This window comes from Giraffa tippelskirchi, chromosome X (assembly GCF_054371585.1).
Source record: "Giraffa tippelskirchi isolate mGirTip1 chromosome X, T2T-mGirTip1v1.2.pri, whole genome shotgun sequence".
Taxonomy (NCBI): domain Eukaryota; kingdom Metazoa; phylum Chordata; class Mammalia; order Artiodactyla; family Giraffidae; genus Giraffa; species Giraffa tippelskirchi.
The window spans coordinates 33,885,166-33,898,726 of record NC_137289.1 but is presented as its reverse complement, the minus strand read 5'-3'; the positions used below and the strand labels follow the sequence as shown (position 1 = coordinate 33,898,726).

The window sequence follows — 13,561 nt, the reverse complement described above, 5'->3', positions numbered from 1 at the left end:
TATCGTCCATACTCCATCCCAATTGCTGACAAATACAAGCATCGTGTTCACACAGTTCTGATCACGGTTTCAAATAATCCTGTATTAACTGTATCAATTTAAAACGTGTAGAATATTACAAAATACAAAAGGGTCCCCCAAACTAAAAGCTGCACAGCATCACATGGCTCACTCTGTAGACAAACGTTTTCACTAGACCTCGCGGTCTGCTCCAGCCCCTCAATCACTGACTGCCTGTCTGTGCTATGGAAGTAGTTAATGAGTGTCAGCGGGAATTTATTTATCTTTTATGTAAGGTTGGAATTGATATCTTTCATGTAAACAATTTTATGTATTTATTAATTTGGCTGCACTGGGTCTTCCTTGGGGCATCCAGGCTATGTCTAGTTGTGGCATCTTAGTTTGAGGACCAGGAATCGAACTGGGCTTCGCTGCATTGGAATGCAGATTTTTAACCACTGGACCACCAGGAAAGCCCCCGGTCGGTAGGAATTTACACAGCACTTACTGTGTGCTCAGTATAGTCAATACAAAGGAAAAAGAAGCTGGGTTTTCTCTGTTGTCCTGAAACTAATTATCGCGTTGATGGGGAGAAATAGTCCTGCCTAGAACTCAATGTTCCATAGCAGGAGGACTATTGGATAAAATGACTTTTACCCGTTGTCCCCTTTTAACTGTTTTACGATGTATTTATCATTATGTGACATATTTATATGTAGGACTGTTTTGGACTGAGAAGACCAAACGATCGTAGCATTTTTCACTTTAATAATGATTTATTTTCATGCCTGTCTCTCCCATTACACAGGGAGTGCTGTCTTTGACTGTGGTAGGTATTCATGTTTATTGAAGTAATGACAGTCTTTGAACCATCAAATCAAAGAACATGATACTAGAAAGGAAGCTTTGAGATCATAAATTCAAATCATTATTGTATGAGTGAGAAAAATAAGGCCAGAGAGGTAGAGTGATAACTGAAGTCTGTAGAGGCGGGTTCTGGCAAAGCTGAGATCAGAATATAGGTCACTTGACTTCTCATCCAGTGCTCCCCATTCATTTGCCATTATATTGCCCTGGTTTTTTTATTCTTCACAGTATGTACCACCTTTTGAACTTCAAAAATTTTTTTTGACTCCTCCTCACCCCCTGTGACAGCGCCATGAGAGCAAGGAACTCATCTGTCTTGCTTTTAGCACTCACATTTGGCTCCTGTAGGAACTCCATAAATATTTGTTGAATTAAATGAATGATTGAATGAATGAAGGCTCTTCCTGTTGTCCCAAACTTGTGAAACTCATTTTCTTAGGGCCTACATTTTAAGCTGATATTAAGTTAGATTAATTTCTGCCTAAGCTGCCAACTTTCATCAGAATCAGCATTGCAATCAATACACATCTTTCTTAGAAAAGGAGTTGAGAAAAGAAAAATGCCTTCCTCTCAGATTGGATGAAAATTCTTCCATCATATAGGAACAAATAATTCCAACCTGACTTTTGAATTTGGATTACAGAGTGAAAGGCGATGAAATTGATGTTAGAGGCCATTTGCTCTGGAACAGCCATAGCTGGAGTGCATTTGTAAATCCTGCTATGGAATAAGCAGTTTCATCTCTAGGAAGCAAAACAAAAATTCCCATGATTCTCCAGGACCTTCTTTCTTTGGTAATCCTTCTGATCAAAAAATCCTTCAACCAACCTAGCTCAGTCCATTCCCTTCTCACACGCCGCAGATGTTTTCTCACTGAGCAGGAATTGAAATCCCTAAGCAGAAGTAAGTTATCTGAATAATGGTTGAAGAGAAGTGGAGGAGGGAAGTCTGATAATGGCAACCACTGCCATCCTGAAACAATACAGAAACCTCATGTAATCACCTGTCCTCCTCCCCTCCATCATCTTTCTCTGCTCTAACACAGGCTCCCGCCACTGTTTTTACATGAAACACAGACACACACACACACTCATACACACATAGTCTGTCAGCTCTGAGCTTCCTTCCCTTCCCTTTCCTGTGGGGGAGCCAGTGAGTGAAGAAAAGAGGGAAACCTGGAACCTGGCTCAGCACCACCCTCATAAACTATCCCAGAAATCAGATCACCAAAAGTTCTTGACCAGAGTATTCTGCACTGCAATATCCTCTTGAGGAATGGCTACTAATGGACTAAAAGCAATAGCTAGGAGCTGGCCAAAGCCTGGTAATTTGAGTACCCAAAGGACAGTAACGAGCCATTGAAAAAATAGAAAGCCATAAGTCCACAGTGAGACCAAGTAGATAAATAATGAGGGAAAAGGGAGGGCCTTTGCTTACGATAGAATACCATGTGCTGACTGGTAAATATGAAGGGAATGCTGGAGTCAGAAAATCATCATTGGTTCAGGCAAGAATTACCAGTAGATGCTAAATCTAGGAGGAATTTTTTGATGAGGAGGATTTTGCATGGACTTACAGTTTTCTCCTCACAGATTGTTTATTAGTAGCAAAGAAGAGGAAAAACAATAATTATATAGTGGAGAAATTGGGCAACACCTTGACCCAAAATGGCAACAATGTATTTTTTTTAAATGGCACTTCAAAAATACCAGTATCATGAAAGACAAAGAAAGGCTGTTTCAGATTAAAGGACACTAAAGTAACAGGACACAGTGCATGAGTCCAGAGCCAATCTTATATGGCAGGAAAAATTGGTATAAAGTATACTATTCAATCAGAGAAGGCAATGGCACCCCACTCCAGTACTCTTGCCTGGGAAACCCCATGGACGGAGGAGCCTGGTAGGCTGCAGCCTTTGGCGTCATGAAGAGTCGGACTCGATTGAGCGACTTCACTTGCACTTTTCCCATGCACTAGAGGAGGAAATGGCAACCCACTCCAGTATTCTTGCCTGGAGAATCCCAGGGACGGAGGAGCCTGGTGGGCTGCCGTCTATGGGGTCGCACAGAGTTGGACACAACTGACGCGACTTAGCAGCAGCAGCAGCAGCATACTATTCAATGGGCTTCCCAGGTGGCTCAGTGGGTAAAGAATCCATCTGCAATGCAGGAGTCACAGGAGCCTCAGGTTCCATCCCTGGGTAGGGAAGATCCCCTGAAGGAGGGCATGGCAACCCACTTCAGTATTCTTGCCTGGAGAGTCTCATGGACAGAGGAGCCTGGCAAGCTACAGTCCACGAGGTCACAGAGTTGGCCACAACTGAAGTGACTGAGCATGCACCCATACTATTCAATAGGTTAAAGTAGTGTAACAAGGTTAAATTTACTGAAGTTGGTAACTGTGGCTATGCAAGAGAATATCCTTATTGCTAGGAAATACCCATTGAAATATTTAGGAGTAAAGGCCATGATACCTGTAAATTATCTTCAAATGGTTCAGAAAAAATGTTATGTATCTCTCTCTATCTATTTGGTTCCAGGGGAGGGGGGAAGGGGGCACCTCAATATAAATGATAAAGCAAATGGGGCAAAATATTATCAGTTGGTGCATCTGGGTCAAGAGTATGTGAGTATACTTTGTACTATTGTTGTTAATTTCAAAGTTAAATTGTTTCAAAAGTGCAATAGCTCCCTAAATTGGTGGAGAATCGCCATCTAGCTACCTCTTAATCGCTTTTTATTGTGTGTCCAGCACTTTCGTGGGCCCACTGGGGAGCTGTAAATGATGTTCCTACCCTAAGGAAGCTTAACATCTCTTGAAGAATGAAGTCTCTCAAATGAGAAGCAGAGAAGATTCAACAATTTCAGCCAGGGGATTTTGGAAAAAGAAGAAGAGATCAAAACAGGTGGATGGGGTCAAGAAAGGCTTCAAGGAGAAGATAGGCCTGAATCTCAATGGCAGGATTTTTTTAACTTTTAATTTTGTATTGGGGTATAGCCGATTAACAATGTTGTGATAGTTTCAGATGAATAGCACAGGGACTCAGCTGAGTGGGGGCTTTTCAAACACAAAAGGACACTGCTTAACTTCAGTTGCTTACAACTGGAGCCCAGGTTGCTTAGCCATTTTGAAGGTATTAGAAGCCTGGTTCTGTCCCTAGAAGCAGTTGGCCTTCTCACCGCTCAGCAAGTCCCTAGGAACTGGCTCTCGGCACCCCAGCAGACCCTTGCCCCCATCTATTCTCTCGCAAAATGATACACAAATTTTAGTTAACCAAGCCCATTGCCCCACTAACTTGCATTAAAATATCAGCTATTTGTCTTCATTTCTGATTTCTTTTGACCAGCCAGTCACTTCTAAGACCTTTAGGCTTTGTGATGCATTCATCTATGCATGCTTAGTCGTGTCTGACTCTGCGACCCCATGTCTTCTCTGTCCACCAGTCTTCTCTAGCCCACCAGTCTTCTCTAGCCCACCAGTCTTCTCTGTCCATGGGATTTTCAGGGCAAGAATACTAGAATGGCTTGCCATTTCCTACTCCAGGGGATCTTCCCAATCCAGGGATCGAACCCGTGTCTCCTGCATTGGCAGGCAGATTCTTTACCACTAGTGTCACCTGTGATGTGTTAACAAGCACCAAAATGCATTAGAAGTGGGGTCGACAAATGGTGGCCCACAAGCCAAATCCAGTCACGCTGCCTGTGTTTATATGACCCTCATGCTAAGAGTGGTCTTTACATTTTAAATGGTTGGAAGAAATACAAATAATAATAAATCAGGACATGTGAAAATGAAACCCACACATGAATTTCAAATTTCAGTGTCCATAAATGCAGTTTTATTGGTGCACAGTCACGTTCATCCTTTTATGTATTATCAATGGCTGGTTTTGGTCTATACTGAACAGTAAAATAGCTTCTGACACCATGTGGCCTGCAAAGCTCAAAATATTTGCCTGCTGGCCCTTTACAGGAAAAGTTTGCTGACCAGTGGTCCAGAGCAATGGTTCCCAATTTGGGGCAATTTTGCCCTCCAGGGGACGTTTGGTATTATCTGGAGACAGTTTTGGTTGTGAGACCTGAGGATGGGGTAGTGTAGTGTGCTACTGCCATCTAGTGGGTAGGGATGCTACAATGCACACGACGGCCTCCACAACAAAGAATTATCTGGTCTCAAAAGACAATAGTGCTGAGGTTGAGAAACCGTGGATTGGAAGAACCTAAGATACTTCTAGTAAAGGGGAAACTCCATCCTTAATAGGGATTTCCTTTAGTGAACACCCACCTCCTTAGTTTACAGTAGCTCACGAAACCGTCACAATCACACCTGCAAGGGAGTTGCTGATATTCTTTTACAGGGAGGTTTTGACCACAACTTGATGAGATGGTTGGATGGCATCACCGACTCGATGGACATGGGTTTGGTTAGACTCCGGGAGTTGGTGATGGACAGAGAGGCCTGGCGTGCTGCAGTTCATGGGGTCGCAAAGAGTCGGACACGACTGAGCGACTGAACTGAACTGAACTGAACTGCCCCCAAACACACACAGCTAGCAAGTCTGTCTGGCTCCAGAACCGGTTTATTTCCACACCTCCAGGATGCCGGGGGCTCGGTGACGTCACGGGCGATTGTTGTCCCGCTCGGCTGCTTTCTAGTGTGCGAGCTGCGCAGATGCAGGTCAGCGTCGTTTTCCGTGGTACCCCTTCCCTTCAGAGGTCTCCAAGGGCTTGGTGCGGAGAGGGTACTGACCACCTTCCGGTCTCCAGCATCTGGCCATTCGGGAAATGAAGGCGAGGAAAGGAAATCCCACCACGATTGCGACCAGAATTATGAAAACTGACCACCGTCCCTCTTGCCCACTTGAATGCTGGGAGGGACAAGGAAGCTTCCCTCTCTAGTAGACCCTATTTATAGAAGGCTTTTGGAGTCATGCCCATGAATTTTCAGGATGTTCACATCACAGTAATAATAAGAGAAGCCATGCAGTGCAGTCCTTTTCCTTCTGGAATTAAAACTCAACCGAATCTTATTCTATAGGATCTGGCACTCCACTTTCTCCATCTATTATGCTAGATGAGCTCAACGGATCAGTGAAATCCATGCTAATGAAGGAAAAGTAAAGGACTTCCTCCCTCCCCCCCCCCACCATGCCCGTGGAAATTTCAAACCCAGATGGGGGTAGTGGGCACAGCAGCCCACCCAGGAAGGTTGCAAACGGGCTGATGGTGCCTCCCTGAGCTCCTCAAATCACTCCCTTGAAAAGAAGCCACCCACTCCTCCTAAGGCAAACCATGATGCGCGCTTCACCTAATAATCACACAACCACTGAGCATTTCTTTGAATTTTATTGAAAATTGACATGGACATTAGAAAGGTATCAAGCTAAACAGTGCTGGTTTGGGGATGTTTCTCCTGGCAAATGAAAGCCCCAGAGGGGCAGTGACTGGTCACATCTCTGAGCAAAAAGAACAAAGGAGAAGAAAGGAAGAATGAACACAGATTCTGGAAAACATGCAAAGAGGCTCTCTCAAGAGACACAGGACAGTGGAATGGCAATGGTTGTAGGGCTATATGGGGATGAGCACACTCACATGGTATTTCGATCCAAGTTAAACCAATGAATTCAGGGCAGATTTATCAACATCAAAGCTCTCCCTCCAGGTCCCACATTGAGCAGAAACCTCTCTCAAAACCCCAACTGGCCTTGGAAGGCTGAATGGAGTAATTTTGCTCTCACTAAGCTTAAACTCCCCCATCTCTCCTTTCCTTTCTCCACCTGAGTGTTAGTAGATCCACTCGCCCCACTTGCTGAGGGGGTCTGCAGAAGGTCTGTGAATGCTGAAGATATGAATGTTGCTTGACTTTCTCGTCCATATTCAGAAATGTTTAATAGTGGCTGTAGACAATCAACCCATTGAACCGGAGAAATGGTGTTTAAAAGGAAAAACAGAAAACTCAAATGAAAAACTTGTGAACAGTATTTCCATACACACAGCTGAGGTCTCCTGCCTCAGTCACACTTGGGTGAGTCATCCTGCAGTTGTCTCTCTGAGGTTACATTGGGTCCATTCTCCAGCTTGGATGGATCTTTTCCTGCCTTGTTAGGTTAGGACAAGACACTTCCATTTAAAATACCATGTAAGTTGGGAGAGAGCTTCTTGCCTGGACACATGAACACTTGTTGAGAGAGAGAGAGAGAGAGAGAGAGTGTGTGTGTGTGTAAGCACGCGCACACGTGTGTGAGACACAATTTGGAGGGAGAGGGAATTGGTTCATTTCTGGTTTGAGACAATATGGAAACCCTAACTCTTCTATAGTGGTAGTCTTCTCCTTTAGACTTAGTGCAGCTGCTGAAGACAAGATTAAAAAAAGCTGGAGAGGGAAAGAGAAAGAAAACATGAAATTAGCCAAAGAAAAAGGACATTCAAAGTAAGACAGGGTCAGGGAGGTGGGCAGTGTGAGGTAGCACAGATTACACATGGAGAAGACAGGTGAGAAATGGGGTCACTGATGGGCCATCACCACTGGAAAATCTGCTGAGAAGGTTTTAAGAACACCACACACCAGTTTCAAGCTTCTTGTTTTAATAATAATAAAAAAAAAACAAGCACATATTGACAGCCACATTTGAATGCCAAATGATTAAAGCAAAAAAAACACGAAACCAAAAATGATCTATCCTGCATCTAGGAAAAGCAAACTTCTTGGCTTAAGAGAAATGAGGTGTGTGTGTGTGTGTGTACACGTGGGGATTTTTCAGGAAAACCATTCCAGTCTAGGGTGGGGGTGGGGGAGGACACAGACCATTTCTAATGACTGGTTTTGTTTCACCAGAAGTAGACAGAGTATTAGGGCAATTTTTTTTAATACTAACAGTTATACTCAGTAAAAAATCTTTTCACTGAAGAAGGAAAAAAATCTTTCTGTTTACAGTGAGACAAGCTACCCGATAAAATAAGCATTTTAATTATTTTACATAGCCTTGGTTGACTTTCTAAAGGTCTCATGTTCATGCACAAGTTAGATTTTTGTTTACCAAACTTCCTTGATGACAAGGGTCATCTCGGGCACCTGTTAAACTTCCACACTCACATCCCTCATTCCAGGAAAGCTGAGCAGCTAACAGGTGTCCATGACTCTTATCCTCAGCAGAGGCACTCAGTTCAGGGGCGGGACTAGAGTTCTCTGCTTTGCCCATCCCTGCCCACCCCATCCTCAAATATTTTTCTATGGGATAAAAACCTCAAAGGCGCTCTAATACTATTCATTTTCTCCTGAACATCAAAAAGACTTGTCTCCAGGAATGAACATGAACAGATTGAATCCATTTGTGAAACGGATCCGGACTCAGAAGACACTGAATTTAGCCTGACTTTTGCCACCAAACAGCCCTGGGACCTCTGGCAAAGTCCCTTCATTTCTCTGCGCCTCAATTTCCTCTTACAAAAAGTGGGTCCTACCTGTCTTCTGGGCCCAAATGTCTCCCTTCATACAAAATTCCTGCCTAGTCTCTGAAGGTCTCTCAAAGGCTGGGTGGCTCTAATACCTTTTGAAGTTTTCAAAACCACTCAGACCTCAAGTAGTTAATCTGTAAATAAATGTAGATGAGGGGACCTCCTATTTGTGATGCAAATAATTACTGGGGGGAGGAATGGAGACCGTTAGTTGTTTAAGTTGGGGATTCTTGGGAAGCAGCTGTGAAACTGGTCAAAGCTGCAAATAAGAAGCCTTTCCCAAGGAGACTTGACAGCCTTAACTTAGCATCTCCCTGAGCCAAGCTGAGGATCCAAGCTTTTTTTTGGCTTTTAAATCTCCGAGCATAGGGTCTCCTAAAATGCTCCACTGTGTGACTTGGATTTTCTCAAGAAACTAGCTTCTGCTTTGGCAGCATCACCTTCATACTTGCTTCTGGCCTCTCACCAATCAGTGACTCACCAAACAAGACATCCCAAAACTGCCCTCTTGCTTTGCCAACAAGAAAAGATAAGTGGGTGCATTCGTTTGCTTTCCATTGTTTCTACTTTTTGCTTCCTGTTATTATCTATTATTGAAAAGAGAACACCCCCTCCCCATTCTTAATACTTCAAAAAGGCCTGAAAATTTGGCATAGCCTTGTTCGATTGTGTGTTTTCAAAGCAAGTGACCAAAAAATAAAAATCTCAAAAATAAAAAAGAAGGTCGTGGTCAATGCCAGTGGGACTGTGAGGCAGAAATCGAAAGAAGAGGTGGGGCTTGAAGTGGAAGAACATGGCAGGGGCCGGGAACCCGGCTGCCTGGCACCCCAAAGGAAAGCTGTCAGTTACAATAGGAACCTTGGCTTAAAAGGCTAAGTGGAGTCCAGTCCAGCTGTAGCGGGGAATACTATTCAGTACACAGCCATGGATTACTGCAAAGGAAGGGCAGAGAAACGGCGTGTTAGCCATGGATCATTACCAGTCACCGCCAGCTCTCACTTTGTCACTGGTCAAACACCAAAGTCCAGTGTGCCTCAAGGCCCTAACAAGGGAGGGCTCTCAACTTCAAAGGGGTTCCCACTATCAGAGAGGCCCCGTTATACAAATCTGGGCTAGAAGTTTTCAAATATCAAATCCTTAGAGGCAAAGTTAGGGACCTTCCAAGGCACAACATCTCTTTTCTCTTCTCTGACAGTCTCACCTCCTCTTCTTATTGGGGGACACATGCAAAATACAGATTGAAACTCATTATCATCAAATTCACCAAACAAATAGACTGGAAGATTCCTTAAAGCCAAACTAAAAACACTGATTGTTGAACCACTCAGTCTGGCAGTTTACGACACGGGATGCTTACACCTGCTACTATCCCTGCCTTGTTTGGATGGTGTGGCATCCTCAGGGAAATTAGAGGAGACACGAGACTCCTCATAACAATTCTGTAAGACACTATGCTGGTACTAATATTCAGGTTTATTCTTCCTCTTGCATCTGTGGGGTACTCAGAATTACAGAGAGGGGACATTTATGCTATTTTCTTCAGCAGTCGTGTTGTCTGGGAAGGGCTGGGTGCAAATAAACTCATTCCAGGTTCTTAACAGAGTCTGAGTGCAGTCACTTTTGAGTGAATCAAAACTGGAAAGGGCTGAGCTGACCGAAGGATCTCCTTCTGGAACCCTCTGAGGAGAGGCTGTGGTTCCTGTCAGGGGCTTAGTGGTGGTTGGGGAAGCCAAGTGACTGCGGACTAAGGGGGAAAGCCCTGCTGACTGGTGCTCACCCAGCCAGGCTGGATGCAAATACCTCGGGGGAACAAACAGCAGTAGGAGTTGGAACAGGGAAGCTGGTGGTGCCATGGAGCAGGCAGAACCCCTGCACATGTTACAGTCAAAGATGGGGTGAGGAGTGGCCGGCTGGGGGCGCTGGGAGGGGCACTGGGATGCAGGATGCAGCTTTAAACCACGTGACTGCTGGCTTCTTGCCCAGAGGCCAGACACGGTCCTCAGACTCTTCTATAAACCTTGGCAGGAAGAAAGGGGAGGGCACGGGCTGTGTGCCCCGCAGACGTGTTAAGGGGGAATTAGAGAAAGGGAGGCCCAGCTCTGTTGCGCAGGAAAAGGGCGTCTACAGGAAGCCCAAACTGAAAATGAAAAGAGAAGTTGGGTTAATGAATGGATGGATTAATGTAAAAAACAAAACAAAGGTTAGAAGAAAATTGTCATGATGACTAATGGATAAATTAGAATATAGTTATGTTAGATGGTCTTAAGGTCTTATTGCATTGGCCTCTGGGGACATGCTTTCTCTGTCATTCACCCCCACACACCTCTGAGTGGCGATTGTCATGGCATCGGCTAGCAAAATAATCAAGAGCCACAAGAATCCTTTTTCTCTCTTCATGACTAGGTCCTGACTAGCGCTCCCGACCCAGACACCTTGTACAGGAACACCTTCAGCAAATCTCCAAGTGGCCTCAGGCCACAGCACAGAGTGCCAGGCTCTCAACCAGTGATGGCCTCACCCCACAGCGGAAGCCGAGAAGGTAGAGGTTTCACCTTCTAAGAGCCCCGGTCCACTAACTGGTCCCCCGGGGCAAGATCTGTTTGAGAAGTATCTGGGGGTGGGGACTGGCCTCTGCACTAGGGTCTAACCACAGTCACCTGGAAACCTGAACAATGGAAATCCATTATTGGTTTGTGTTCACTCTGTACTTTGAACTTTCTCCCATTTAAACTTCATCCTCGTGACATAAATGGGGGCAAGTTGTATTGGTCCCCATTTGACTTATGAGGAGGCTGAGAAACACTGTGAGGCCAACTGACTTTGCCCGAGGTCACAAAGAGTCACAACCCACAGGAGCAGAGCCTGAATCCCTGGGTTGCTTGATTGTGACTCTCCTTCACACCACAGTGTCCTTGAGAAGTCCTTGCCTGTGGACCCAAGCCCCTGGTTTTATTTTTTTTTTTTTACCTGAACACATTTCTCTCATTAAAGATATTGGGGAGAGGTAGTTAAAAGCATAAGCTGAGTCTATTTGTACAGTCACTTCCTCAGAGTGAATACACACACACACACATTCATGAGAATGGCACTTTATACCAGAACTAGGAGTTTTGCGTTCTCATTCCAGTTCTGCCAATAACTCCCTGTGTCAGCCTTGATAAGTCCCTTAACCCCACACCTCCATTTGTTCATCTTGTGAACTGAAGATCAGCACCTTCCTCCTGTGCCTCACAGGACTGTCTAATGTGAAAATAAGATAGCGTGCGGAAAAACACTTTGAATAGTATTAAAATGTCCTATGAAAGCTCAGCTCTCTTGTTCTTCCTTGTCTACTTCCCAGGGGAAAAGAAACCTATAGAACACTGCAAGGGCCTATGTCCTGGGCGGCCTGGGAAGGCTGAAATATTTTGCTAGGCGTACGGTCCATACACCATACTCTGCCCCCCGCCCCCCCCGCCAGAGTACCTACAACTGTGTGTGGGCCACAGAGGAAGCGTTTTGTTGCAACTGCAGATGGCTGCAGACGGCAATCTCTCTCTCTCTGTTTGGTTTGGAACTGCTCTTGTGGTCTGCTGGGGAGAAGCATGCCAGAAAAAGCCAACCTGCTTAGGGTCGGGGTTGGCTGTTCCCACTGTTTGCCAATTGACTCTTGCTCGTTAAGTGTGGCTTTAATTATAGTTTTGAAAGGATTCATTTTAGTAATGGCCACTACCAATGATTTACTCGGGGAAAGCCGAACCAAACTGTGTCAAACGACGTTAATTTGGGTTTCATGAACTGAAAGCTAACTGAGCAGGATGCATCTTTCCTATTTTCCTCCTTGAAAATGGGGGAACTGAGGAAATACACGTGAACCAAGCATCAGCCACTCTGCTGGGCACTAGGACTGCAGCCATGGACATACACTCCAGGAACTGTGTCTTCCTCGGTTTCATTCAAGTCAATGCACACGGCTCCAAGTCTTGCCTTTAAGCCAGACAAGAAATCATTTCATTGTTCTTTTAGGGTTGTTTCCTTTGGCCCAATTTCACGGGGCTTATGTTTCAGAAGCCTCTATGGACTTCCTCTTCGGGATTTGCTTGAAAGTAGGATGTTTTGCCAGCTGCCCAAAGTCCCCGGTGCAGAAGCTGCAGCAATTATTTTGGTGACTAACAGCAGGTTCTCCATTTAAATCATAAACTCCATGGTGAGTGCGGAGAAGTCTTCTCAATATTTTATATTCCCCGATCCAAACAAACCAAATCCAAAAGGCATTTATGAGACAACCAGGGTATTCTGAACACTGGCTAGAAATTTTATGTGAATGAATTGTTAAATTTGGAGGTGTGATAATGGTGGCATTGTGGTTATTTTTTTAAAGAGTCATTAGCTCTTAGAGATCCATGCTGAAGTAGTGACAGATGAAATGAGATGCGTTTTGCTTTACAATAATCCAGCCAATTTGGGGGCAATAAATGAGACAGGACTGGCTTAAGTTGACAGTTGTTTGGGGGCTGGGGGGGGGAGCTCATGAGGATCCATTGTATTATCCTTTCTCTTCTTTTGTTCCTGTTTGAAAGTTTCTATGGTAAAGTTTTAAATGGTAATACACCTAATTATGTTAGATTGAAAATATTTGTGTTCCTCCCCACTCACTACCTAAGTCTAGTAAAATAGATGGAAGTTTAATCACTGCTGTAATCCAACCTATAAACTATGTGATGCCAGGGGCTGCTTTATTTACTCCTATTGACATAACACCTAGCCCTCAGGAATGCATCTTACCTGCTTATCTCCTTATCAGAGATGTTCATGAAGTTGGTACTTGTAGATAGAGTATAAGGAATTCTCTATAATATCTAAATCTTCACTTTCTTCCCCTTTTATTATGGTTTTGAGAGACTACATAGCCAAACGAAATTAGAAAATTTGAACCCCTCAGATAAGAAACAGCCACCAGAGGGAAACAGAGAAGCAAGTTTCCATTGACTTGAAACCTTCCCAAACCTGGGGCTCAAAGCTGACCGTGACATTGCAGTACAGGGCTTGTGAACCCAACAGTTCCCCTCATCACTACAGTTTAGTTAATTTTGAAAGTAATGATGAAGTCTCAAGAAAAAAAAGTGGCTAAAATGGAAACCTCAAATACCCATCACAGGTTCCACCTAGGCTAGGTAGAAAAGTCTGAAAACACCCCACTTTTAATCAGGAAGGCAAATATTGCACATGTACACTTGGAATCACACCAGACTATTTCTTAA

At 44.3% G+C, this 13,561-nt stretch overlaps 1 protein-coding gene across 12 annotated transcripts in view; it reads right to left on the bottom strand.

Annotated features, from left to right (window-relative positions):
- Positions 1 to 6,193: 6,193 nt before the first annotated feature.
- Positions 6,194 to 13,561, bottom strand: part of SEPTIN6 (septin 6) — a 73,195-nt gene continuing 65,827 nt past the window's right edge. For 6 of the 12 annotated variants that reach the window (XM_081567882.1, XM_081567877.1, XM_081567883.1 and 3 more), the window contains one exon: positions 7,435 to 10,458. Coding sequence is in view for 9 of the 12 variants with exons in the window: in XM_081567877.1 (XP_081424003.1) it covers positions 10,443 to 10,458 (16 nt within the window). In the remaining 3 variants the exon portion in view is untranslated. Of the gene's footprint in view, positions 7,240 to 7,434; positions 10,459 to 13,561 lie in introns of those variants that run through there. The other 6 variants (XM_081567879.1, XM_081567880.1, XM_081567873.1 and 3 more) reach the window with 2 other exon arrangements.